Source organism: Leuciscus leuciscus (assembly GCF_965113295.1).
Source record: "Leuciscus leuciscus genome assembly, chromosome: 17".
NCBI lineage: Eukaryota > Metazoa > Chordata > Actinopteri > Cypriniformes > Leuciscidae > Leuciscus > Leuciscus leuciscus.
In genome coordinates this window covers 31,241,886-31,269,741 of record NC_138741.1, presented here as the reverse complement: position 1 = coordinate 31,269,741, position 27,856 = coordinate 31,241,886, and the positions used below count along the sequence as shown (strand labels likewise).

Sequence of the window (27,856 nt, the reverse complement as noted above, 5' to 3'; positions counted from 1 at the left end):
AAAAAACTTTTTTGCAGCAAACTACCTAAATGGTTTCAGTGCAAACAGGTATAAAAAGTACCCATGCCCACGGTTAAACATACAGATGGATCTTTGTTGTGGGCCAGTTATTTTGCTGGAGGTCCTGGACATCTTGTTCAGACACATGGTATTATGGATTCTAGCAAATACCTCTAACAGATAAAAAATCTAAACCTGACTGCCTCTGCTAGAAATCTTATAATGGGCCGTGGTTGGATCTTCCATCAGGACAACGGTACAAAACAAACATCAAAATCAACACAAAAATTTGTCACTGAGCACAAAATGAAGCTTCTGCCATGACCGTCCCAGTCCCCTTAACTCAGTGGTTCTCAAACATCTTTTTTGATCGCGCCCCCCTTACAACCTTTTAAAAAATCTGCCACAAACTGGTGCAATGAAAAACAGGAATAGTTTCAATTTGTCATGTCATTGAATCATAACAGTAAGAGAGAATAATAGACCACCAGAACTTGAACTTTTAATTTAAATAAACAACAACATTTAAATAGTTAAGTGATGCTTTGGATGGACACTATATAAAAGCGCCAATATATAGCAGCTTTGGAGAGTGCCTCACGAGCTCAGCTTCTTGTTGATCTTCTCACCGGAAAGCGCACAGCAGCGGAGTGCCGTGTTCACAATAGCAGCTTGTGATTCGGTCCGCTGAAGAAGTGTTTTTCTATGGCGAGCAACTTCTATGTTGGGCTTGTTCCAGCGGTCTGAAGAAGAACGATTCAGTGTAATTGCCGTTCGTTGCTGCTTTACAAAGGCAGAGCGCTAACCGCTTTCACGCACTTGAACGCCGTAGTACCGTAGCAGCTGTTTTTTTTCTTTCTTTTTTTTTCAATGACAGATCAAAAGGATAAACAATGCAGATTTATTTTTAGAGCCATCTTTGATAATATTTACCAGGGATGCCAATAATTCTGACCACCACTGTATTTTTTATGCGCAGCTTGTCAGTGACGTACAGCTCTGTAAACGCTGATCCATCTGAAAGCACTGCGAGTTTGAGTCACTTATAACGTGCATTTGAAAAAGCAACACGTGTCAAACATCTTTCCAAACATGAGAAGCATTTATGAACCTCTTGTCCAACGAAAGACAACATTTAATAACTTGTTTTTACCCCAAACTCACTTCATAATGGGTGTTTGAAAACATCTTTTTATGAGCTGATGTGGCTTCTTACACAGAATAAGGCACACAACATTATTATGTCATAGTATTCTATACAGTGATAAAGGCTAGGTCAATTAGCACTGAACTATACTGAAAAATACCCGAGAAGACTTAAAGAACTCAGATTAACCAGATATTGTAGTCGCGTGTTTATTAGTCATGTTTAATCAAAGCGTTTCAATCTTCTGTTTATTCAGTAACAGCAACAGTATGATGCCCATAGGGATTTCCTAGTTTATTGTACTTCTGCAGGCATATTCGGGGTTTCTGAGCAAGAGCGCCCTCTGGATTTCAGATGGAGCAGCATTTACTACTGATCACAGAGCCGTGCTTCACTGACAAGCATTAAAAAAATGCAGCCTTTGCCAAATCGCGTGCGGTTTAACTTCAATTCATCATGCAGTCCAACTCCCAACCCACTCTGTTTTGCCCCTCTAAGGACAAAAGTGAAATGCTATGCCTATATCTAAACACTGTTCTCAGCTGCTGCTGTCAGATCTCGGGACGGTAACATGATGAGGGAGAAAGTGATCTGGGGGCTGCATGTCTAATAATAAAGAGTTATCTTATGTAACAGCAGGACATAAGAGAACTATGACAGAGAAAGTGTTGGAGGCTCCTTTGCTTCTGTTATGTTCTGCACGCTAGTTATGTGCCTTTTGCATGGCCGCGCTTTTTGTGTCAACTTGACATTAGAGATTATTCCATCAACTGTGTGTTCAAAGTTGTGTGATTTCTCACATGAACCTATGGTCATCTAAAGTTCTTTAAATGCCTTCTTCATTTTTTTCACATTTTTCATTATTGATTGAAAGCCACATTCTGTCACTGAAATACTGTTATTTACATGTCTGCTTAGCGTTTCTGCTTGAGTTTCTGCCACCAAATTGTAAAAGCAACAATTTAAATTGTAGTTAAGGAAAATGATCATTTTAACTTTAGCATTGCACTGCGACAGGCTCATTTGTCAGACTAAAGCCTTTATTTCATTCTGTGTGAAAAAGCAATAAGCATATTCCTTCCTGAGCAGTGTTGTATAGACACTTTAATTGGCATTGATGTTAAGCAGTGAATTGGGAGGTAAAAGAGGGGAGTTTTAGGCAAAGACAGATGTTCTAATAATTCTGGCCTTCGATCTGGATCTATAGCTTTCTTCTAGTAAGCCTCAGCAATCATAATACAACACATGCTTTGCTTTCTCAGGCTGTTTTTGAATCAAAGTTCCTATGACATTTGAGCCTTGTTTCAGCTAAATGTTGTAAAGAACCAAATAAAATAAAAACATTGTATATTTTAGCTTATGTGCAAAATTATACCACAGCGTGATTGTCTTTACCCCCTTGAGCAACACCACCACCAACCTTTTCTGGTAATGGGGGATCAGTCCTGTCTAGGAAGAGCATTGGAGAAATTTTGGCCCATTTCTCCATATAACAGTTCTTCCACTTAGTGACTTTTGTGTGTGTACATTTCTGTGTGTGTATATGTGAACTGCTATCTTTAGATCTTTCCACAACACTTCTATTGGGTTACACTCATGTCTAGCCATGCTAAAACATTTTTTGTGCTTTAAACATGGTAGACCTTATATGTTCAGGGCCATTGTCTTGCTCCAGTGTCAGTGTTTTATGTGTCAGTTCCCAGACTGACAGCTTTATATTGTCCTGTACACTTTTTCAGTTTAACTCTGGTTCAAATCATTTTACTGCCACCACTGTGCTTTACAGTTGGGATTAGGTTCCTATTATTGTATGCAGTATGTGGTTTTCTCCAAATGTAACACTTCTTATTTAAAACCAAGAAGTTCTCTAGACCAATGAGACCACAGGACATTCTTCTTACAGTCCTCGGCCTCATCCACATGTTCCTTGGTAAACTTTAGACGGGCGGCAAAGTTCTTTTTAGAGAGCAGTGGTTTCTTCTTGCAATCCTGCCATATACTGTAAAATGTGTTTTGTTGACTTCCTAAAAGACTGAGAAAAACTTCACAAATGAAAACAAAGTTTTGTTGTAGTGTTGGATTCTCTTCACAATGTATAGGTTAAACTGAAATGCTTTCACAACTTTCTACAACCACTGCATTATTGTCTTCGAGTTACATTAATTCATCTTATATATAGTGAATGTTATAGCATGACTTCTACGTTCAATCGTTAGCTTTGATTCGTCAGTGAATAAATTGAACAAACAGAAAACAGACTATCGTTCAAAAGTATGGGGTCGGTAATATTTTTTAATCTGTTTGAAAGAAGTCTCATGCAAGACTGCATTTATTTGATCAAAAATACAGTAAAAACTGTATTTGGAAATTATGAAAATGATTTGGTGATTTAAGAAACATTTCTTATTATCACAGTTTAAAACGGCTGTGCTGCTTAATATTTTTGTGGAAACCTAATGTTTTTTTTGTTTTTGTTTTTAGGATTCTTTGATAAATAAAGTAAAAAAAAATAAAAAAATAATTGAAATAGATTTTTTTGTAACTGTGACCTTTGGTCAGTATAATGCGTCCTTGGAAGAAAAAAAACAGTGGTTGAATAAAATGAACTAATGTAACCCTCAGCTCTCTCTGGAATTTTCTATAGTGATCTCTGAAATTCACTTGATTCCTGATCTTTCCTTCCGCTAAAGCTAATGAGGATTTAACCTCTCTTAATAACGGTTACGACATCTCTTGGCTTGTATACATGTGTTCTTAGAAATGTGTAGGACACTGTTTTCTTAAAGGGATCGTTCACCCAAAAATGAAAAATCTATTATCATTTACTCATCCTTATGTTGACTTAAACCAGAGTGCAACACAAAAAATATTTTGAGATTGAAGTTTTTTTGTCTATACAATGGAAGGCAATCATCGCCATAACCATTTGGCTACCAGCATTCTTCAAAATATCTTATTTTGTGTTCTGCTAAAGTCATACAAGTTTGGAACAACAAGAGAATGAGGAAATGACAGAATAAATCATTTTGGGTGAAATATCCCTTTAATTTTTAGGACAGACTAAGAGAGTGTAGGCCTACACTGTAGGCGCAACCCAACGCTGGGTGTTCGAATGGGCTCAAAATACCCCACAGATATTTTTATATAGCTGTTAAAATTGTCACTTTTTGAGGGTGAACAAAAAGGCACCGTTTTTGTGTCTGTCCCTTTAAATGCAAATGAGCTGCTGGTCCCGGCACAGAGGGCGGAGCTTCAACAGCTTGTGTCCTTTTACCTCACACAGACATGCACTGAAAATTTCAAAAACGTTTAGCCTTTTATGTTCAAACCGGAGTTTATATATATATATATATATAAGGGATATATATATCGGAGGGTGTATTGTTTCAACTTTCAGTAAGATTGACCAATCCACTAACCCAGCGGCTGGGTAACACAAAAACTACCCAACAGGCTCAACCCAACATTTGCAAAGAAACTCTCTTCTTTTTTTTTTTGAGTGTAGGGATGTGAAGCCTGTGTTAGTGTGGTCCTGTGGGTAGTAGGCCTACTGAGAACATGTTCTGACCACAGCTTTATTTGGTATCTAGCTCAAAGCTTTTTTAGCAGTGTAGTCAAAAAAAGGTTGCTGTAAATAGTAAATGAAGTCAATTTTTTTTCTTCTTCAAAACCAAAACCGTTACCAACTGTCAGGGCATGATGTGGACAGCTCAGGGAGAAAAAGTTTAAAGAGGATGTGAAAATGCCAGTGAGTCTTCAGATATAATTTGTCTTATCCTGTTAATCAAAGGTTTTCCAGGGTTACATATTAAATTTTAACTTCAACCACATTTCCTGAGATGGTAGAAATGTTGGACCATTCCATTGATATTTTTTGTTGTACTATGAACGTTTTTCACATTTTAAAAATAATGCATTCTAAGACCAGTATGTTTTTTTTTTTCTCACAGATAACCAAGGACAGAATGGTGACTGTGCAGACATCAAGGCCATAAGAGGCCTAACTGCCTTGGTAAGTCATACTACGGCATATCATCACTGCCAATACCATGGATTGCTTACTTTACTGGAAAATCTCAGTAACTTGTTGCAGACTTTTATATCAATTAAAATTCACAAACAAACACTATCGGGCTAGATTTACTAAACAGGGCAAATTAGCGTAAGAGCGCAATTCCAAAACAGCGCTGATGGGAGTGGAAAGTTCTGTGTGTGATCTACTCAGATCAGATCATTTCCATAATGACCAACGCAATCTACCAGATAGCGTCAGGTTTAAGACGTACTTTTTTGGGGCGGTAAATAATGGCGCAAACACCAGTAAATTGACGAGCGCACACCTTAGTAAATCACCTTGCATGATTCATTTAAATACTCTCCTCCCATAAATTTTGCGCCTGAAAGGGAAACTCCTACAAATGCATATGCAATAAGGTCAGACGCAAAAATAACTGTCTACGCCTTTTCAGCACAAATTTTTCAATGCGTGTCTTCCTGACAGTATTTTTTTGAATGCCAAAAGACGGTTTGCGCTGGTGTAAGCTGTTAGTAAATGTGGCCCTAGAACTAAATCAGAATCTCAAAACACACAGTAGTCATAATCCATAACAGCAATATTTAAAAGACTTAGCATAGCTTTGTGTTACTGACAGAATCTTTCTCTTGCTCTTCTAGATCCAGGATGGGAAACTCTGAAAGCCAGTATAGCATCCAGGGCACTAGAAACAATAGCTTCATCATCCCTGGCAGACAGAAACCCTATTCATTCAAGTTCCACTCTGCCAAAGAAGACGCTTTATCACCTCTAGGCTTTTGGAGTGCTGGTTCAGGATTTTCTGCATTGAAGTCCAGAAATGTAGATCGTGGTTCCTCCCCGTCAAAGAGCAGCCGCACCTTTATGTCCCGCCATTATGATTACATCACACATAAACTAAAGAGTGGTGCAAATAGTCAGTGGAATGGGGTTTCAGAGGACTTGTTGCCTGATGGCTGCTTGACATTGCCTTCTGAAAATGGTTGCTTGTATGGCGGCCACAAGGAGAAGAGAAAACCCTGTAATAATTATGCTATTAACACAATGAAGATGCTTGAGAAAAGTCCCAGGTTTGAGGATATTGAGGACCAGAGCAGCCCCAGGGTTGTTATCAAGAAAGATGGTAGCGTACGAGTAGAATTTAACAGCAGTTCAAACAGTGCCCTTACTTTGGATGATTGCGCTGGACCAGTTCAGCTCCTCAAGTTTTCCCCTACATTAGAGTCCAGTTCTGGCTTATCTGGTGTATGTCCCTCATTAGACGCCCATCTTGGAGCTGCTCAGGCTGTTTCCAGCTTCAAGAGCAGTAAAGGTAGCTCTCTGAGCTCAGATGGCTCCTTGTACGACTTGCCCTGGGGGACCAGTGTCGAACTTAACGATTCAGACAGTGCTTCCCCTAACAGCCAAAGACAAATCATTTCATCAAACGTGGGGTTTTTGGATGAGCCGTTGGCTGCCAATACTGGAACCATCCTCTATAGGGATCCCAGAATTGCTGCCACCTTCTCTACGGTTAAGGATTTGCAGTTTTCAAATGACAGCCATTTAAAGCACAGATCCTCCTATGTGTCTGTGATGGAGGAACACTGTTCGGAAGGAGGCCCAGAGGAAGAGCAATATTCCTCCTTCACCTTACCTTGTCGTAAACCTAAGCCTTTTTTAGACAATAATGGAAAGAAAGTGTCCATCAGGAACAGATTTAGGCGCATCAGTGACTGGACCGGAAGTTTGACCAGGAAAAAGAAATTTCAGGTAAGGACAATCCGTTGGATGGCTGTTTCCATTTTGCTTTAAACATGCACATTTTTTTACCTCGTAGGGCTGTTTTGTGAATATGTCTTTGTTTTAGTTTTATTTAGTAAAGTGAATGATGTAATAAGATTTAAATCCAATGCCAGCCTCTGTCTGCATTTCCGAGTTAATGCAAACAAACTATTGCTCACTCTCGGGATTAGGGGTTGCGTCTCTCCTTAAACTTTTTTGATGTGGCTAGGTGAAAATCGCAAATAAGATTGTTTGTACTACAACTCCTCAACAAGCCACACAATTTCAGGAATCCTTCATGTCACGTCTTTCACATCAACACAAGTGTCAAAAGCGGCCATTGTAAATCAGCAAGACCACAAGTGCACATGAAGCAGTGGCGAAGACACAAATAATTATAATTATAATACACGTCTTATTATAACACTATAACTTTATTAAATTAGTTCAAAGAATAATTTTTTCCATAAGTTTCCATGGTCAATCGCAGACGGTTATCCCTATAGGTGCACGCTTGTCAAAATGAAATGTTAAATATGATTCATCAGTTTCTGTTAATCCCGCACCCACAATGTAATTGTTATGACGCAAGGTTGTAAAACTTGCAATAGTAAGAATTGCGGGTTTGTGGAGTTGAATTTGAAAATGGTGAAGCGAATATCAATCAGTTGATACTTTAAAAAGCCTAAATTAGATATCTCAATTGCACAGCTGCAAGAAACCAAGTCTAGCAATGAATCTGGGTGATTCCTTTAAACTTTAAACTTCCTTCAAAGTTCCTGCAAACTGACAGACACTTGATTATGAGATCATCTCCGATTTTAAGTTCTGTCGTCTCAGACTAATATTGTAGGAGGACCAGTAAAGGTAAGTACAAACATTCTCTCAATGTTTATAGTTACACAGGTCTAAACACTTTTTCATATAATGTTTATACTGACAAACCTGATAGAAAATAGTAAGAGTCATTTTATTGTGTGTCGTGCACTGTAAAAAAACAACATTATAGCCTAATGAGTAAGTCATGGCAACATGTAATGTTTTTACATTACTTTAATTCAAAAGATAATTTAAGCAATTTCTTTCTTTTATAAGTTATACGAGATTCAACTTGATTTTTTTAAGTCAGTTTTAATAAAGTTTAAGTTGAAATGACTTGGACAGCCAATTTGATACTTCATTTAAAGCAGCAACAGAAAGTTTTTAAGTTGAAATAAGTGAAATATTTTTACAGTGTAGTTTCTATAGGTTGTTGTTTTTTGCTGTTTTGAAACTTGAAACTTGTCGGTAATTTGAGGTGCAGTTTTCCTACTCTAGCCTACGCTTTGCCCGCCCTGTTTTATGAAGGCCCACTCCCTTGAACATTTCTGGCCTCGCCCCTGACATTAGGTATGCCATTTGGGACGGGGCCAATGTCTAGTTTACATTTTTACTTATTTAACCTGCCCAGTATAGCGGTGAGCAGTGAGGTAGCAGGGAGAAAGATGCTTTTAGCCAATCATAACAGTGTGCTTACTCATTCGTTTTTCACAATTCCTAACGATATCTAGGAATCTAAATATCTTAGAAACTTGGTTGTGGGCTCATTTGACTCAAGCCTGTAGCAGCCAACCCAGAAGATCTGACACATTTTCTTTTTCACATTTTCTCATTTTCACACCACTTAAACAGGGATTAAAGTTCTCTGTCACTATGATGGATTTGTGTCATTTGTCGAGAGACCACGCACTGTATATAGTGATGTCGTTTGTGAACAAAAATATTTTAAGTGAATGACTCTTGTTTACTTTCATACACCGACTCACATTTCTCGTTCACTGAAGACTCTCTTCTTTGAAGCTCTATTTTGAAGTATGTAACTTCTTTGGTGGCTTGTCCTGCCTGTAAAGACAGAGTATGAGCCAGTAGTTTGCTAGTGAAGTGTATTTCATTGGGTTGGACCTACTTAACGGATATGTCCAGTTCCAATAAATCAGTGAACTAGTCAGCGGTTACTCTGTTAGTGAATGAAATAAGAGTCAGACATCTTGTTCGTGAACATAGATCAATCAATCAAGTCGTTCTTGTTCACAGCAAAAACAGAATGAATAAATTTTTTTATGTAATGAGTAAATTCTTAATGTGTAAATTTGATATGACACTGACAATATATTACAATACCATAAAGACATTTATGAAGTGTATTTTAGACTAATATTGTCTTGTTGTATTGCCATGCTCAGCAGTTTACACAATGGAGAAAATAGATCCATTTTTGTTGTCATTTATTATGAAAACGCTTTGGAAGACCTGAAGGACTTTCTGGACAGTCAGGCCAGTTCTGCATCGTCACGAAAGTTTATCATGCTTGTGCCTTTAAGTCTTACCAATTTAATCATTCAAGCGATTTTGAACCATTCAAACACAAGAAGTCTTGAAAGAGATATCAATTCTGTACTCGAACCACTTGAACCACTGACCTGACCGAGCCAGTAGAGAAAAAATTCCTTAGCGTTGAGCCCTGATAGATTTAAAAAAGCGCACACATTTTAATAAAGTGTTGCATTTTAGTACAAATCAATGCAATGACTCACTCATAACACATAAAATATGCTCATTTGTTGCCACCTACTAGTGGAAACGTATAATATCAGTAAACGAATCTGAACTAATCTTTTTGGTTTCAAAAGACTACTTTTGAAATTGAACAAACTGACTATAGAAAGGGTGAACAGAAAATATTCTAAAACATTGTCCCTTAAAATGCTGTTGGTATTGAGTCCCTAAATAAATGTAAAAACGTTTTTCAAAGTCAGAAGATTTATTTTATTTTATTTTTTGCTTTAATCCCTGCTCACATTTTCTTATTTTTTCACAAATGATAGTTTTTATGCAAGTTTTTCGTGTTTTAGCCACATGGTTTATAGTCAGTGCATTCCTTGAGTGCAAGTCTTGACTGTTACTTGTGCCAGGTGCCACTGCGGGCATTGTTGCTTTGCCAGGAGCACATGTAGGGCATAATATTGAAAGCTGCAACATGCCAGTTCAATGAGACGGCAAACCCAAGTTTAGGTTTAGTGCTCTGAAGATGATGGGTATTCATCGCAAAGCAGTGCTTGGCATTTGGTGAGTTCAAAAAGGAAGCGTGGGAGAATTTCTGTTTATGGTGTTGAACAAAGCAAGGAGACCAAGACCATGAAAACCTCATTTCATAAAATAAGTGTTACATTTACTTTGTAACATGTAGGCCTATTTTATAGGCTATATTAATTCTGATTAAATCTTATATGCATTTTATTGGCTGAATGTGTATGTAAATTTCAAAGTCTTTTTTTATTCTGCCTATATTATATTACTATAATACTCCATCATTTTATTTTTGTGATCTTATATGTTTGGGGGTTTTTACCGTCAGTAGTGAGATATTCCTGTTCTGTGGCTTTTATGCTGCGTTTGATGAGTAAGAGTAGAATAGTTCTTTGATATTTTCTGTGGAGTCTGTGTCTGTTGAAGGTTTTTTTTTTTTTACAAACAGCCATTACTCTGGTATTACTCACTTCAGACTTGTAATATGATATGATACAGTCTAGTTCTTCTTTAATCAGTCATTCAAAGTGACTGCGTTTTCTTATGCTCTTATCATAAGAAAGAAGTGAATTATTTTTTTAACTAAAGGCATTTTGAGCGTAGTAATCTTGACTAAAACAGATATACCGCCATGAAATTTGGCTTTAAAGTCATTTTAGCAACTTAGTACGGATTAGCTGCTGAGTAGTCAAGACCTTATTCAGAGCGCCACCATGACAGGTATGAGAGCGAGTCTGTGAGGGATAGACTTACCATGTTTTTAATGGCATCCAATGTAAAAAGCTGTATAAAGCTCCTAGATAACTTTTAATTTTCCACAACTCATTTTGTCTGGGTGATTTTGTCTACTGAAATTCCTTGGAAATATATTTTTGCAGTGTTTCATCAGTAGAACAATCCTAAAACACATCAAATAATAGTACAATCCACTGAAGAGATGTGTGACTGTGCCTCACAGCCTCGCTTTCATTACTGTTAAAAATCAAAGATGGCGCTGCTGTGAATAATATCTATTGTCAATGACAAATTTCATGCCAACTTTGTAATAAATTCTAATGCAGCTTTTTGATGTAGATTACTGAGATCAGAAACGGATGAAAATACATTATAGGGGATGGAAGATAGAGTGACCTGGAATGTGTGCTGAATAAAGATTTGGCTCTGGACAACTTTAGTGAAAATTAATTTTTGCCGATATCGAGATAATCATCACCGTAACAATGGCAATCTAAAATGTATTATTATGAACCAGTCTGAACACTTCAGCTTAGAAACACTCTGTCATTATTACAATGCCAGACTGCCTGGTAAGATCATCGCCCTCTGGATCACTGGACAGCTTCAATATAGATACATAATCTGTGGTATGTCATGTCAACTTGTTCATTTATTTAACTTTAGGAATTCATGTTAAACAATATTTTAAAAATAAGTTTCCATTCTCTCATAAATTTCCACGTTAAGTCAGGTAACCTTCATTTATATAGCGCTTTTAACAAAACCGATTGTTTCAAAGCAGCTTTACAGTAATAATAGGACATTAGAGTAACAGAGATTATTTTGGCTTTACAGCAGCTCTAGAATAAAGTTATTGTCCAGCTTAAGTTAGTTTTGATTGACGATTCACTTCCGTTGCAAAGATCATTAGTTATTAACTACACGTCACCATTCTAACAAAAAACTCTTAACGCACTCCGGTCGGCTCATTCGCACAACAGCAGTGCCCGGTGGCTCGAGAACGCAAACCTTGAAACAGGTTCCAAGGTGCAAGTGTTGAAAAATTTGGAAAAATTTAATAATCTCCGCGTAAGCCCCAAAAACGTGAATCTGTGAAAACGCTGATGGCGTGCACATGCATATTACATGTTTAGTCTATAGGTATGCGCGTTTATATGTGCGCATAGTCTTTCTTTACAAATTGACCTCAACAAATGACTTGTATGTCCTTAAAAATTCATAATGCCATTTATAATGCCACGTGAATGCCAGAGCTCAGCTGTAGTGTAAAGTTTTACGCAGTGTTGTTGGCACGTCTGAACCCTTGTGTAATTAGTGTCAGCTGCTGGAGATGTGTTGAATTTGAAGGATGCTCGAGAAGGATCCTACCCAGATTTATTTTGAAGTGCGCTCCTCATAAGAGCAGAAGGGAACTGATGATCTTATTAGTGGGATTTTCAAATGACACCCCTTTAAACGATATATATACTACTATGGAGGAATGGGCTTTCATTGTTTATAAATTTGTGTAACATTGTGAAAATCTGCGTTTGAGCTTACTCTCATACACGGGCCATAACTGACTTCTCTGTTATTCTGTTTTTTTTGTTTTTGTTTTTTTGTGGTTGTTGCTTAGTTTCACTATTGCTGTTTTAAAGTACCTTGGGTCACACTTTCAGTAGCCTTAACTACTATGTATTAATATTAATATTTACTGTGTAACTACAAAATTCCCACATTTACTGATAATGAGTTTGAGGAATGATTAAGTTTAGGAGTAAGGGTAGGAATAGGTATTAGAGTTTTATTTAGGTTTTGGGGTAAAAGTTTGGGTTACGGTTAGGACTAGACTTCAAACTGGTAATTAAATGCATGTACTTTAAATTGAATTACAATACACCAACATTTATGCACATAAGTAAACTGTATAAATGGTTAGTAGTTATGTAGTAGTTAGGCCACTTAATATAAAGTGTGACCTTATCTTATTGTTACTCATAATTGTTGTCACCTACCTGAATGATACCTCAAATTGAGGTAATTTGTGTTTCTATGGTTTTCTGCTTAAAAACCACTCTGAACATTAAGAAATGAATAGCAACTCTATGCAAATGCTGTGGCAAAACATTTGCATAAACATTTGAACCACTCATATTTTCTTTAGGATATTGAAGAAGAAAAAAATGGTCTGAAATGACCAGATTTCAAAATCGATGATGAATTTTGTGCTATATACAAGAAACTGTTCATTAATTGTTTTAAAAGCTGATAATTTGATACAGTAAACAGGATTTCATCTCACATTTCAGCATAAATATAACCTTTTTCTCATAATATTTCCCCTTTACTGTTTGTTGTAGGAGCCCAGATATAGCGAGTCCGTCGATTGCTTTGATAGTGGTGTGGATGTCCTCACTGCAGATACCAGCTCTCCCTCTCAGGTCTCCAGCTTTAAGACTCTCCCCAACGGCATGTCTCAAACCCGCTCTCACTCTCTGACACTGAACACCTGCAGCGGCTCTGCTGGTGCCCTTCATTCGGGGACTGATGTTTTGCGGCAGAACATCTACAAGAACTTCATGAGGGAGTTGAAGACTGGTCGGCCTCCAGAAGACTGGTGTGAGAGCTCCTCAGAGGAGACAGAGAGCAGTAGTCAGGAAATCCTAGGGTCTCTAGAGCAGCTGGACTTGCTGTTTGAGAAAGAACAAGGTGTAGTTCGGCGGGCCGGATGGCTCTCCTTCAAGCCCTTGCTCACTGTACACAAGGACCACAAACTAGAGCTAGTGGGCCGTCGAAAATGGAAGCAATTCTGGGTCACTCTAAAGGGTAGGTATGCCATGATGACTGTAAATACCACTGTGATTTACAGTGCCACTCACTTGTAAAGAAACTGCTTGAACTGATCAATCATGGCAAGATTTTTTTTATCTGCAGGTTGCACATTGCTGTTCTATGAGACCTATGGAAAAGCCTCTTCAGAACCAGAGTCTCCATGCTATGCCTTGTTAGCAGAGGACGGTGTAGTCCAGACTGTTCCTGAGCACCCCAAGAAAGAGAATGTGTTCTGCCTCAGTAACACCTATGGTGATGTCTACCTTTTTCAGGTCAGTTAAAAACCTGAGCTTACAAACTCTTGTTCATTTCACACTGGATGGGTTAGCAGATTGGAAGCAGTGCAGAAACTGCGTGTTTGCAGAGCGGAAGCAATGTGTCGCAACTGAAGTGGAGCTGAAGGTGTAGTCCTCTAATGACAGCATATGTCCCTTTCTCCCTCACACTCACCCCATATAACCATAGAACATGTCAAACCATATAACAGGCTGTGCATTGCAATTTATATGATGAAAATACTTAGACTTTAAATAGTTTTAGCATGCTCTTTGTGTTTGCAACTCAACTGGGAATAGTGTGTTTTAGTTTTTTTGATGTTATTAACTGAAATAAGAGTAGTTTCCAGTATAGTGTCAGGCCATTATGTCGCTGAGTACCAGCCACTTGCTTGTTGTTGTAAGAATGACTGATCATTTTTGAATGGATAGGACTTTTTTCTCAGTGTAAGCTCTGCCATTTTTATATTATGCAACATTTTCTGGCTTAGTTAGCTAGACAATCTCTTGCTATTCCAAATGCTGATTAGTGCAGTGTGTAAATAAAAAAAACTACACACACATTACCTATCAGTAATGTTTCTGGTGGAATAAATACCTTATGATATCAAGCATAAACGCTTAAATGCTTGAAATCTGTTTTTTTAGACAAATACAAAGTGGGGTCCAAAAGTCTGAGACACTGACAATCTAGGCCTCATAATACAGTATAATTGAAAATACATACATTTTTAGGAATTTGAAAAAATGTAAAACAAAGTAATGTTGTTATTATATAAAATGAAGTGATGCAAAATTCTGCAAAGATTTCTGGGTCACTAATAAAATAACCTTATTTGTGATACTGATACAGGAATTTCTATGTATAAAATGTAACATTTCCTTCCTTGCATGTTTTTTTCCCACTCTAGGCCTCCAACCAAACTGACCTGGAGAACTGGGTAACTGCCATTCATTCAGCTAGTGCGTCTTTGTTTGCGAAACGCTACGGGAAGGAGGACACACTGCGTTTGTTACGTGGGCAGATCCGTGGTCTTCTCCAGAAGATCGACATGGATGGCAAGATGAGGAAAATGGCAGAGCTGCAGTTGTCCATCGTTGGTGACCCCAAAAATAGAAAGGCTATTGAAAACCAGGTAAGCAAATTAAAATCAAGTTAATTTGGTGTTAAGTAGTTCTTTTTTTGTTTCAGCTATGCTTGATATGTACTAATAAGTGAGATATATTGAATAAGGAAAGACAGAAAAGTGCATGAATTTCTTAGACAATTAAGGTGCACATGTGAAGATTTGAAGTTTAGTGCTTTTACCAAGTCATTATGTTTGAGGCTTTGTGGTGAGATGTGTATGTGTTGACAAGGTTAAGAATTTACTAAGTTCCCCGTTTTGTCTGAAACATTGGGATTAATCATTGAGAGCTTAGTCATGTTAACAGAAGGCATGTTAATCTGCCACATACCGCTTTAGAGGTTGCATGACCCACATAGCTTTAGTTGACCAATGGAATTAGTAGTTTTCTCCCACTGCCTGATAACAATCAAGGTAATGCTTCATGGGAACCTCTGAAGTTGATGCAAAGGTCAAAGGGGGAGTCAGAGGGGTGCCAGGCTGGATGAGGGATTTGGAGAAGGGGAAGAGGTTAGAATGGTCTGAGAAACTTGACTACTTTGAAGTCTTGTCTGTCTCCACAAGTCAGTGCCAGCTGGGCAGTTTAAAGTCTCCACTGACCTCCCCTCACCCTTCCTCCCAAACTCAAGTCTTGCTCAGGTCTTGCATCCACTGCAACTTAACTAAACATATGCCTTTTATATGAATCAGGGAAAAGGTCAGATAAACAAATGAAAGAGAAATCTGTAGAACTACACATTTAGAACTACAATCAGAAATGTTGCCCATCCAGAAGTAGTGAGCATTGCTTATTTATTTCAAATACATATAAGAAATTTTGCCAGACTCATGCATAATCTAATTTACTTATTAAGTGTGTCAAACTTCTTTCAGAAATTTAGTGACACAAAGCACTGAATGACAATGTAAAAAATTGTAAAAAGTATCAATCTTCATTGTAAGCTCATTATCATCCTGGTACCTCTTAATTGCAACTTTGTTTCAAGTCTCAGAAGTTGTCACTGACTTTATATCAATGAGTATATGTACACATTTGATGTTTGTGTGTCCTAATGGCCTGGTGGGAACATTTCTGGTAAGTGTGCCAGGGGTTCTGGGTTCTAATCTGTCTTCGTATAGCTTTTTCTTTTTCTTTTCTTAAGTAAAAATGTTCATCAGTGATTGTATATCAAGAGCATGGACACATTTGTGTGCATCTTGTTTTGTGATTTCACCGTAACAAATAGAGAGACTCAGCTCCCCACAACAGCGTTAGATTGAAGCGCTCGTCTATATGTGAAGACTGTGCATGAGCCGCGAGAGAACAGAGGCAACACTGTTCAAAAACGACACATTCTAGCGCCAGATTGCCTCTTATTTAACACAAACTAACTAAATGAATACTCTTCTAGACAACTGGAGATGTTTCCTTTGCATTAGGTACATCCATGCCGTGAGATGTTAAAAAAAGTGGTGGCGACAGAATCAACCCTGGCAAAAAGTGGTGGGGACATGTCCCACCCGTCCCACCCGCAAATTAAGCCTATGTGCATCAGACAGTCAATGAACAGACTGTGTGAGAACTTTCAACTATTATATCTTTACCTAGTCAACACAGGTAGCTATCAGTTGATGCAGTATCAAATACCCTGGGACACAATTAGAACAAATTTCTCAAACAGGTTCCAAGACTTAGGCAAGCTAGTGTGTTCTTAATGGGCTCTGAGCAAACAGGCCTCTCTTTTTGTAGTAATGGGAGGATGCCGGTATCCAGTGTCACACTCCTAAAACTGCACTCCTGTGTTAGGATAAGTTCCCATGACTTATGGTTACTTATTCCCATGACCCATGATTAACAACACAGTGTCTATCCAGCCTCATTATACTTGATTTAACAGTGTGGGGTTGAGTTGGTAGGATTTAATAAACCAAAAGCCAAGAAACTGTAATGGCACAGTGTCTCTAGACTCATTGTCAGTGGTATGAATTGATGCTGAAAGCCCAAATCAAAGCATACAGGCTACACACAAAAGTAACATCAATGCCAAAGTGCCGTTATTGATTAACTGCAGGGTTTGACATTAACTTTTTTGCTCGACCCCCTGTGGCTAGTGGTTTTCCAAAGTTTCTAGCCACTCAGCATTTTCACTGGCCACAATTTTGACACCAATTCCATGGGGGTAAACTGCCATAGAGATATTTTTAATATGATCTTATAATTTGGCAGCAGATATATTAGGCTGCTGTCACTTTAAGACAAACAGCTCCATTATACTGTTATACATGCGTTTTCTTTCTCAACTGTTTACATTCACTTAAAACATAACTGACTGGCATTTTTACATTGTTTTGTGTCTATTTGACCATTTATGCGCAATAAACAGCAAAAAGAACTCAGTTTAGTACTGAGAGGCGGCTTTATGTGCGCGCACTTTGGGTTTGAGCACAACATCTGCTGGAATTAGTAAAATTATGTGCAGTACGCTCAATCCCACGCCAAAATTCAACCAACAACCCTGTAACACCAACAATATTCATCTGGAGCAAATGAAAGCAGTGAGTGAGGGGAGGAGGGTTTGTGTGTCACTCGCTGTCGGAGAGATGAGAGAGAGAAAGCGCAGCTGGTATTTTGTATCTATTCTGCTGAAAATGAGTATTGGAAGCATTTCAGATATTTCAGTATTGATACGTAATGAAAAATCTATATTTCTGACAGCACTACATTGCACTTTGTTTTTCAGATGCCTCTTTAGAAGACTACATTTAAAAAATGTATATATTCTATTAAAAAATTCAGTCTTGGCTAGTATGAATGACTGCTTTACACGCCGCTGCTGAAATCCACCCACATTTAGCGGGTGTAAATGTCAAGCCCTGATTAGCTGTGTGATAAAAAAAATAAAATAAAAAAAAAAATTTTCATAAATATAATGAGTGAACAATATACAATAATAACATTATTGGTGTAGATAGACTTTTATTAATTGTGGCCTCAGACGGTGTAGAAAGGGCCTAGGATACATTAAAACAAAACAAACGCTGGTCATGTTACATGTCGGACAGACAATCTCTTCCTGTTTAAGTGGGAGGTTCTTGTCTGCAATATTGACCAGTCTAGTTGAATGTCTAGCTTTGTGAGATGAGTGTTTTTCATCTGCAAACTGATAATGTTCATAGAGCTGTGACTAATGGCCCTGGCATGTTCTTTTTCATTCATCTGTTTTGTCAAAAGAGCAAAGCATTCAATCCAATTGTTTCCCCTATGAGATTTTATTACAAAGTATAATGGCAATTGAAGATTGGAGGAAAAAACTCCCTTTATGCCCCACTCACATCTGAGAGCAATTACAGCCCCAGAGATCCATTACTCATGCTGTTTCTGCCACCATAGATCACAGATGATTCTTGTGAAAGGAGGTTTGTTAACTGGTGGATGCGATGCTCTTCCTCACCAACCATTTTTTAAATGTGTGGACAGATCCAACAGTGGGAACAGAATCTTGAGCGCTTCAACATGGACCTTTTCCGCATGCGCTGCTACCTGGCCAGTCTGCAGGGCAGCGAGTTACCCAATCCCAAGAGCCTCCTGGCCACGGCCAGCCGCCCAACCAAAGCTGCACTGGCCCGACTGGGAATCTTCTCCGTCTCCTCCTTCCACGCACTGGTTAGTATCCTTGAACACTACAGTTACCGCCCACTTTTTTAGTGGTTCCGGAAATATTGTTTCTAATTAATTTTCTCTATGAAGATCTAAAAAAAAGTACAAGTTGAATCATAACTTTGTCTTCCAATGGCATTGCTTTAAAACAAAGTTTGCAAAGGTGCTTAAGTTATAAACTACTAAGCATTTATCTACTCATCCCATAAAGCATTGTAAATTACGCGATTGAAGCAAAACAGCAGTACAATATAAAATTTTTAGTGCTGGGCAACGATTAATAGCGATTAATCGCATCCAAAATAAATGTTTGTGTTTACATAATATATGTGTGTATACTGTGTATAATTATTTTGTATATATAAATACACACATATCGCTATTAATCGTTGCCCAACACTAAAAATGTTATATTGTACTGCTGTTTTGCTTCATAGCGATTAATCGCATCCAAAATAAATTTTTGTGTTTACATATGTGTGTGTACTGTGTATAATTATTTTGTATATATAAATACACACAAATCGTTGCCCAACCCTAAACATTTTTTATTTAGAGACATTTATAATAAGATTAAAATACAATATATTTGCAGTTTAATTGCAAAATATTCACATACTGTATATAAGTTGGTTGAGTGTAGGGAGACTTGATTGCCATTTGCAGTGCTTCATGGGAGTCTGTATTTGCTGCTGAGCTCTTTTGGCATGATTCTCATTTCCATGGCGACAGTGACTTCTCTGATCGATGGATCAAGACTGTGGGTAGTCTAGTTCTTCATGGGGAATTCAGCTATTATAGACTTCTTTTTTTTAAATTAAGTTGTGACAGGTTTATACATTATTGTTAAAAATGAATGAGACTGTTAAGATAATAAACAGTTGTGCTCTAATCCCAAATTCCCAATGCCCTTTTCATCTGAAATTACTGCAAGCGGATGCCATTTCCAAAACTGAAATACTTGCCTAGTTACCATTAACGCCAATCTCTCTGTTGCTCTACAGATCTGTTCCAGAGACGAGGCCATAATGCGAAAGCGTTCTCTGTCTCTCTCCCATCGAGGTCGCAGTAAGAAAGGGGTCTTTTCATCCCTGAAGGGCCTGGATACTCTTACCAAGCGAGGTCATGAAAAGAAGCCTTCTGTCTCTCAGGTACTGCACTCACTCTGTCTGATTTAACCAGTCGTGACTGTGTGCCGTTACACCAATGCTCGGAAAGCACATTTGCATATCAATTTTCCTACCTTTTTATGTTTTGAAACTCATGCGTCATGCTGGTGGGAAATTCCTCCCACAGGTGTAAATAACAGGACTTTGATAAATAAAGACTCTCTAAAGGTAGTAATTACAGAGCTGACAGGATTAAAAATGTTGTTGTTTCTCCCATCGCCACCTCCGTTCTCAGAAATGCACCAAGATAATAAAGGGGCTATTTTAGGATGTAGGGTTTCATTTCTGGTTATCAAGTGTAAAGCCTTGCGACTTTGATGAAGCTGATGATGTTTCCTCCCTGTTGAGATGTTTCTGCACTGTGCTAATAATGGTGGTAAATCGGCAGTTAAGGAACTGCACTGGGCTGTTTTTGTTTAAATCCAGCGAGGGGTGACCCATGAACCGGAGAAGTTTATAGATTTCCTGTCATGACCGTGCCCTTGAGCAAGGCATTTAATAGCAGGTTGTTGCAGGGGGACTGTCTCTACAATTAGAGCACTGTGTTGTTTGGAATAAAAAGTGGCAGCTAAAATGCTTGCTTTGTTGAGTCTGTTGCACTTCTTTGCCACCCAGTAAACTACCTTAGTCTGTATATAAATGGAAAATCCCTAATTTTTTTCTTTTGGCTTTGTCCCTGTGAAAAGGATTTCAGTGATTTGAGCTGCTGTTCTTACAGTGGTCTTCCTCAGGTAAGGAATGCTGGTTTGCTGGATCACATGTAGTATAGCATGGCTCCTTGTAGAAATATAGATGCTTCTAAAGTTTGACCCCTTGTTGACCTGCAAAAAATATCTATATTCCAAAACCTAGTGAGCTACCTAGTAAGGGTGCTCCGATTGATTGGGCGCCGGTCGTTATTGGCCGATTATAGCTTTATGTATTCTGATCAGTGGTCTCTATAAAGGCCGATCAGAAGACCCAGATAACGCAAGACTCGCTAGACATTTTCTCTATGCGCAGCTAAAATTGCTTCACAACATTCACTGGTCTGGCAGTTCTACCAGGTTTTTGAAAATACATTTGCAACGTCTTTGGAGACATTACAACAACAGCAACCCTACACCAATGACAGCAAGAAAGAGCTGTGATATATAAGTGCATTTTTTTCCTTCACAGCGGTGCGCTTTCATTCCTCCCTGAAAGCCCAAACTTAATATCCAAATCAGCTAGATCAGTGATTGTCATGAAATACAGTCTACTGTTGCTAAACTGCAGGACGTGCTCCATAATTAAAAAGAAGGATGCACCGATACCTTAGTTTTACGAGTACAAGTACATTGTACATGAGCACAGTATTGGACCGAAACCCGAGTACTGGTATCGGTATATGTAGAAACTAGGGATGGGCATGATTAATCGACGATCGATAATTGATCGTTAAGAATTTCGTCGATCACGTTTATTTGTTATCGATTAAACTAATGCAGGTTGCGTTGCGTAGTGTGAGTCTTGAAGCAATGGAATTAATTTTAGCGCGGAGGTACCTGTGCATCCCGGCAACGTCAGTCCCCTCAGAGCGGGTGTTTTCGGCGGCTGGACTGGCTGTCACCAGGTTGCGGTCGCGTCAGATCCCAGATCATGTCAACATGCTTATCTTTCTCAACAGAAATCAGTAGACTGGTGCAGAAGTTCTATGGGAACTTCATGCGTTTTCTCAGATTATCAAAACGATTCCATTTACACCTGGTCACATAAATGTGTTTTTGCAAAACGGATATAAATCCGATCTTGAATTCCCGCGCTATATGCATATTTAAATTGTTGCACGTCATCGAAAGCAACTGATATGAGCTGCATTTTATTGATCATCAGCGAAAATTTCTAAGTCAAAGACCGCAACAAGATATTGCGGCAACAGCCCTGGTAAGATCATTTCGGTTCTTTACTTTTAATGAAGATGATTGTGTGTTGATGAATGACTTTCACTTTGATTTGCGATAGTTTGCACGTTGGCTTGATGAATAGATGCTCATCTGTGGTGATGCGTGTTGAAGTAGCGTCGTCATATCTGGATATAACATGACATATAGCCTATAACACGCTCTCACACGTTTATTTCTTATCATTTTTGGGATAAGTCAATTTTACATATGTGGTTTCAACAACCAGATGCATTACTCTTGTCCAGTTTCGTCTGGAATGCGTCTCAGATCTCCTCCTGAAGTGGTTTGAGCGATCGGATTTAAATCCGTCTCGAATGCGTTTCGGAGGGCATTTAGATCACAGAAAACGGATGAAGTGGCCATGGGTCTCTGTTTAAGAACGCCGGCTCGCAGCTGCAGGTTCTGGTGGTTTAGAGCACCGCAGGAATCTTCAAGTCTACCGAACGTCCAGTTTCACTGCCACAAGTTGATCTTCTTGTAATAAAGATCTCATCGAGAAACTGTATTTTTGTATTTTCATTGCATTTTTAATTTATAAAAAGTTAAAGAAATAATGAATTTCAATATAAAAATATTAATGATTAATCGATAGTCGATCGTTAATTCTCCCGACGATCGACTAAGAAAATTTAATCGAATGCCCATCCCTAGTAGAAACCCAGAAATATGTCAAAATGCCGACTTGGTGAGTATTCGCTTAAACACAGTCGTTATGTTTAAGTGAGCATAAACAGTTGTGAAATAAGTTGCATGTATAACAGTATATTGGAGCCGTACATTAGCTCTTAAAGTGACAGCAGCCTAATATTCCTGTTGCAGTCTGTGTCATTAATGTTAATCAAACAACACAAGACAAAGAGAAAACACTCATTGCTTTTTAGTAGATGTAGTGGGAATAATCTATATTTTATATTAGTGAAGACTATGCAGTGTTTTTCCATTTCCATTTCTCACTTTCCATTGATAAAGACTGTTCTGTTTTTTATTTATATTATTTATTTCACAGCAATGCTATAAGAGAGGGAATGGAATATGTTGCACATGTTGCTTGCCAATAAATAAAGAGTTGGCAATTCACGATACTTTCTCATCATTTTTTTTATTTTTATACTTAAAATACATTGTTGTTAAGAATAGTATTATTTATTATTGCAATCGGTATCGGTGATCGTATCGGCCAATACTGCTTCCAGTGATCATAATCTGTGATTGGAAAAAATTCTGATTGGAGCATCCTTGCTACCTAGCTAGAAAACATTTTAAGACGTCATAGATGCGACTCCAAGAGCTTGTTCTTCCAAGAGCTTTTTTTTTTCTTTTCTTTTTTTCTCCTTTTGGCCAACTTCTAAAGCAAATCGCCTATATGCTTCTCAGATCAAGCAATTCCAGAATGTATTGCAATGAGCTCAGTGGGAATTTGTTTTTAATCTGAAAACAAAAATCAATACTAAAAAATATCCATTGAAAAAAATGCATTAGGAGTACCTTGGTGAACCAAACTGGCTCTTGCATCGACCAGATCTCCAAATAGTATGCTAAAATATTAGAATGTACTATAAACCTAAATTGCTTTTTACAGAGTAATGACCTGGAATGTCCATAAAGATAATACATGGAAGGTTGTTTAGGATAATATTGCTGCAACCTCTAGAAATCTAAATCATCAAATTATTACATGCAGTATGATCAAATTTACAAATTGTATTGCATACCACTAAAACATTTTCAGAAGCAAAGATCTTCCTCTCCAAACTGCCAGATTTGTTAAATAAATGTTTTCTGTTTTTAAACATTAAATGTATTATTACAAGCCTATATACTGTACTTAAAGGTTGAAACACTGCAGTGACCATTAAAAAAAAAAAAAAAATTACACTGAAGTAATCGACACATGTTGTTATATGTTCGAACTTACAGTAAAAAATGCCACTGAAAACCAATTCCAGGGGCCAATTTTCTGCCCTTAATAAAGAAAAGTAAAAGCCTTAATTTCTGTCACTAAATGAATCTGGTAACATCTTGGTAGAATCCAGTAGCAAAAAAAAAAAGAAAAAGAAAAAAAAGTATCCAATCACTGAGATGAAGTCCCTGTCCCTCCCTGACATGTGACGTGTAATGGGAGATGCTGCCAGCTTGGCTAACAAGCCCCATTTTCATTTCACACCACAGAAGGCAGAGGTGTGGAGACAGACAGAGGGAGAAATGTATGAATTATTAAAAGCCATATGTGGTAAATTGCAGCCTGCTATACTCTACCCCGCAGGGACACACAGATGGTTGCTATAAGAGCCCTATGATAGTTGCTAAATATTAAACAGGCCAACCTTTTGCTAAGGATGCTGCGGTAGCCATCAAGTCAAAGTGTCTTTTTTTGTCTGTTTCTTCCTCTTTGTCTTTCACTTAGTTTTGAGAACATCAATCAATCTTTTAGCCCATGTTTGTTTTCACTAATTAGCTAATCATTAGTTACTCATCCTTGACATTAATCCTGTTTAGCCTTGGGTTTGACAGTTATATTATGTATACTATGTCAATAGTTTGGTTAGTAAGTTTATTTAGTTTAATTTAGTTATTTATTTTAAAAAGAAAGAAATTAATACCTTCATTTAGCAAGGATGAATTAAGTTGACAATAAAGACACAATTTTACAAAAGATTTCTATTTCAAATAAAGGCTTTTCTTTGAATCCTGGGAAAATTAGCAGCACAACTGTTTTCAACATGGATGATAGTAAAAAATGTTTCCTGAGCAGCAAATCAGAATCTTAGAATGATTTCTGAAGGACCATGTGACACTAGTAATAAATTACATTTTTAAAAACGTATCAAAATAATACAATTTAAATTATGGTAACTGTTTTATGTTTTGTAGCACAATATACCTGTCCTTAATATATTTGTAATAAAATTAAAAGCCCTTAGTGAGCATTAGAGATGGTTTTTTTCCTAGGTTTTTCAGAGTCAATGGAATTTTTTTTCCAATTTTGCCCCAAGATTTGCAGTCTTTATTACACAATAAATTTATTAATTTCTTTCCTGACCAAAACAAAAATTATCTTTCCCTTTATTCCAATTTAGACATAAGATTACCTTGAAATTATGAGTAGCCTATCAGCATCGTTGTTGCCAATACCTATTTTACAAAGGTAAAAATCGTTGAATATTTTTTGGTCGAATATTAAATAAACAAGAAACAATTTATACCTTGATGATTAATCTCATAATAATGGCCGGGTGATGGTGCTAAACGCCCACGGTCATCTCTTGTCTTAGCCACAATAAGCTGTCTGGATGGGAGAATTCAAAATACAACAATACATCAAATAATCTACACTTATTGATGTGAGTTTTTACAATTAGTTTAATGATTATGAACAAATGAGGTTAACCATGGAAAAGCAATAATAATTGCATTAATATAACATCAGTGAAACTACAAAGCTGACACAGAAGTATGTAAATAATAATGTAAAGTTACCATGACTCTTTTTTTTCCCTAAAGTAACCAACAAAAATAAAAGTAGCGTATATGACGTAATATGTAGATGTAATAATAAGATGTAATATGTCAGTGCCGAAATTCCTTGCTTCGCTTCGTTCACTCCTTGCTGATAAAAGTGCATTTGTAACGATCAATCATGTTGTTTAGTTTAGTTTTCTCTGTTTTCTGTTTGCCTGAATTCTGCTTGTTTGTTTCCATGGTTGCTAATTAGGTTACACACCTGTTCCATGTTACCTTGATATTATCCCTGTATATTTAAGTCAAGTCAAGTCAAGTCAAGTTTATTTGTATAGCGCTTTTCACAATACAGATTGCATCAAAGCAGCTTCACAGTATTAAATTAAAATAATACAACAAAGTTTGTTTCAAGAGGAATTTATTGATTGATAAAATTAAATTAAATATCCCCAAAATATCCCCAATATTTAAGACAATAGTTCCTTCTGTTGGTTGTTCTGTGTCGTTTATGTTGTTGCGGATGTGTTTCTACGTTGTTTACTTCTGCGTGTTATTTTTAATAAACCATTTGTGTTGAATTCTCCGTCGTCGTGCCCTTACTACAGCCACAGATTCTGACAGCATTCAACTTCCATGCACAATATAGGGATTAGAAAAAGAGTGAAATCTTGAGCAATTTCGGAAACGGCAACAGAGTCAACAACGAGGCTCAATTCCTGTGCTAGAGTCAGTCCCAACTCTAGGGCTATTCAGAATCAAGGAATTGACTTCCCATCATTACATTTTTGTTGTGCATATCGTGAGTAATTAAATTTTCCTTGGTATTTTAAGATTATGGTCCCATGTGAGATGTCAGATTATCCTCTCTTCTCTTCACACATTAATTTGCTCCAACATTTTTACATTTGCATCACTCTTGATGTGAAAGAGCCTCAAAAGTGTCTCATTTCACATGCAAAGAGGTCGTTCTCAGGTCTTCAAGGCAAATCAGCGAAAAACACCCTGTCTGTTTCTAAGGCTCAAAGAGAGGAAAGATAACCGGAAAAACTAACATTATAAATGGGCCTCAGGGAAAATATCAAAAATGTATATGACCACATGTCAGGGAGGGACGCTTTTTATCCAAAGCGACTTAAGTGAGGAAAATCACAAGCAATCTATTATAAACGCTTACAATATTTGAGTCCACAGTAGTATATGTTAGATTAATGGAGATTGGCGGACTGTTCCAATGCAAAGAAACAATGAGGGTGAATATTTTAAAGAGCCTATAAAACAATGACCTGAACTGTAAGAGACTGCATGTCATGACTGTTTTACTAACCAGTATAATGCCCTTTACTTCCAGTGAAGCCTCAAAGCTTTTGTTTAAGATCAAAATAGATTCACTACAGGAAATTTGCTTGCAGGGGGTTTTTTTTAGCAACAAAATGATAGTTTGTCTGCTGCAGTGTTTGTAACCATGGCTCTGTTCTGTCTGACAAAATATGACTAAGAGTTTAATGACTATGCAGTGATACGTTTTTTTCCTTCTTGTTTTAGGTCTTTGACAGTGATGTTGGAGGACATCTAAACACCATTCCTCCTTGTAGTTTTAAGGTACGTTACTGTGTACTTTAAGTCCTGCCAACTAGAAAAGCTCTGTTTTGACTGGGTTAAATGTTAAAAATACAGTTATACTTTACACATTATACTTACATTAGTAATGTCTTTTTGTTCACCGTACAGTATATGTCACAAATTTTTTTTTTATTGTAGCTGATAGATGGTCAAATTTTGATTGGTATTTTGTTGTGCTGCTGGTTTCATTATGAGGACACTTGTCTGGAACTGAGAACTTTTGTGTCTCATGAGGAGGAAAAGTGTCTGATTTTGTACACATCAGTTGATTTATATAGTTTCCGGTCTCGTTTCAAACAAACACGTTCTATAAAATGAGAAACGTGTATAATTTGTGATTTCTTGTCCATGGTTCCTCACTGTACGCCACTTCAGTAATCCACGGTGACCAACACACCCATGTTGCTGAGAGACCTAAGAGTTATTCTCGACAGCAAATGTCTTTTCTTCATCATTCCATCTTTAGTATGTTCCGGGTGGAGGTTAGCCTCCATAAATTATTTTTCCCACTTTGCAGAGGAAAGTCTGAAGGCTCTGGTGCTGAGAGCCACACACACACACACACACACACACACACACACTGAGGACTGTATACTGGGCGGTTGCCCTTGGCTGCTCTTTTGGAAAGTTGACCGTTACTGTGTTAAATGAATGCACACTCATTCTGCTGCTGGTCAGGGCTTCATTCACACCACTCACTGGACGAACAGAGGGTTATACAGCTGCTCTTAGGTAACTCTCTTTCCCTTGCTAAAAAAGGCCATTACTTCATTGAGTGGGATGTGTGGACAGTCTGTACCTGTGGAACTGAGACCAGACATGTTTTCTCTGGTGTGTGAATGTTTGTTTCCGACACCAAAGACTTAATCCCCAATGAAAGAACCATGGTGTATTTTGTTTTTTAGTGACACATCCTTAAACAAGCATAGATCGATGCCACTGAACGCCATGCTATGAGTCATGGAACAAGTCAGTGTCATATGCTTTAGTTTTAGATTAATTTATAAGTGCTTATACTTGCCTATAAATCCTTTGGTTTCTAAAAGTCTATAAATGTATCTAGATCAGAGAATCTTTGTTTTAGG

At 37.6% G+C, this 27,856-nt stretch overlaps 1 protein-coding gene across 3 annotated transcripts in view; it reads left to right on the top strand.

The window, feature by feature from the left end:
- tiam2a (TIAM Rac1 associated GEF 2a) overlaps nucleotides 1–27,856 on the top strand; it is a 111,957-nt gene that overhangs the window by 40,602 nt on the left and 43,499 nt on the right. For all 3 annotated transcript variants that reach the window (XM_082143398.1, XM_082143399.1, XM_082143400.1), the window contains exons 2-9: nucleotides 5,098–5,159; nucleotides 5,822–6,932; nucleotides 13,088–13,553; nucleotides 13,662–13,831; nucleotides 14,746–14,970; nucleotides 18,419–18,604; nucleotides 19,603–19,749; nucleotides 26,694–26,750. In XM_082143398.1, the coding sequence (XP_081999524.1) occupies nucleotides 5,829–6,932; nucleotides 13,088–13,553; nucleotides 13,662–13,831; nucleotides 14,746–14,970; nucleotides 18,419–18,604; nucleotides 19,603–19,749; nucleotides 26,694–26,750 (2,355 nt within the window). In that variant the 5' untranslated portion in view covers nucleotides 5,098–5,159; nucleotides 5,822–5,828. The remainder of the gene's footprint in view (nucleotides 1–5,097; nucleotides 5,160–5,821; nucleotides 6,933–13,087; nucleotides 13,554–13,661; nucleotides 13,832–14,745; nucleotides 14,971–18,418; nucleotides 18,605–19,602; nucleotides 19,750–26,693; nucleotides 26,751–27,856) is intronic.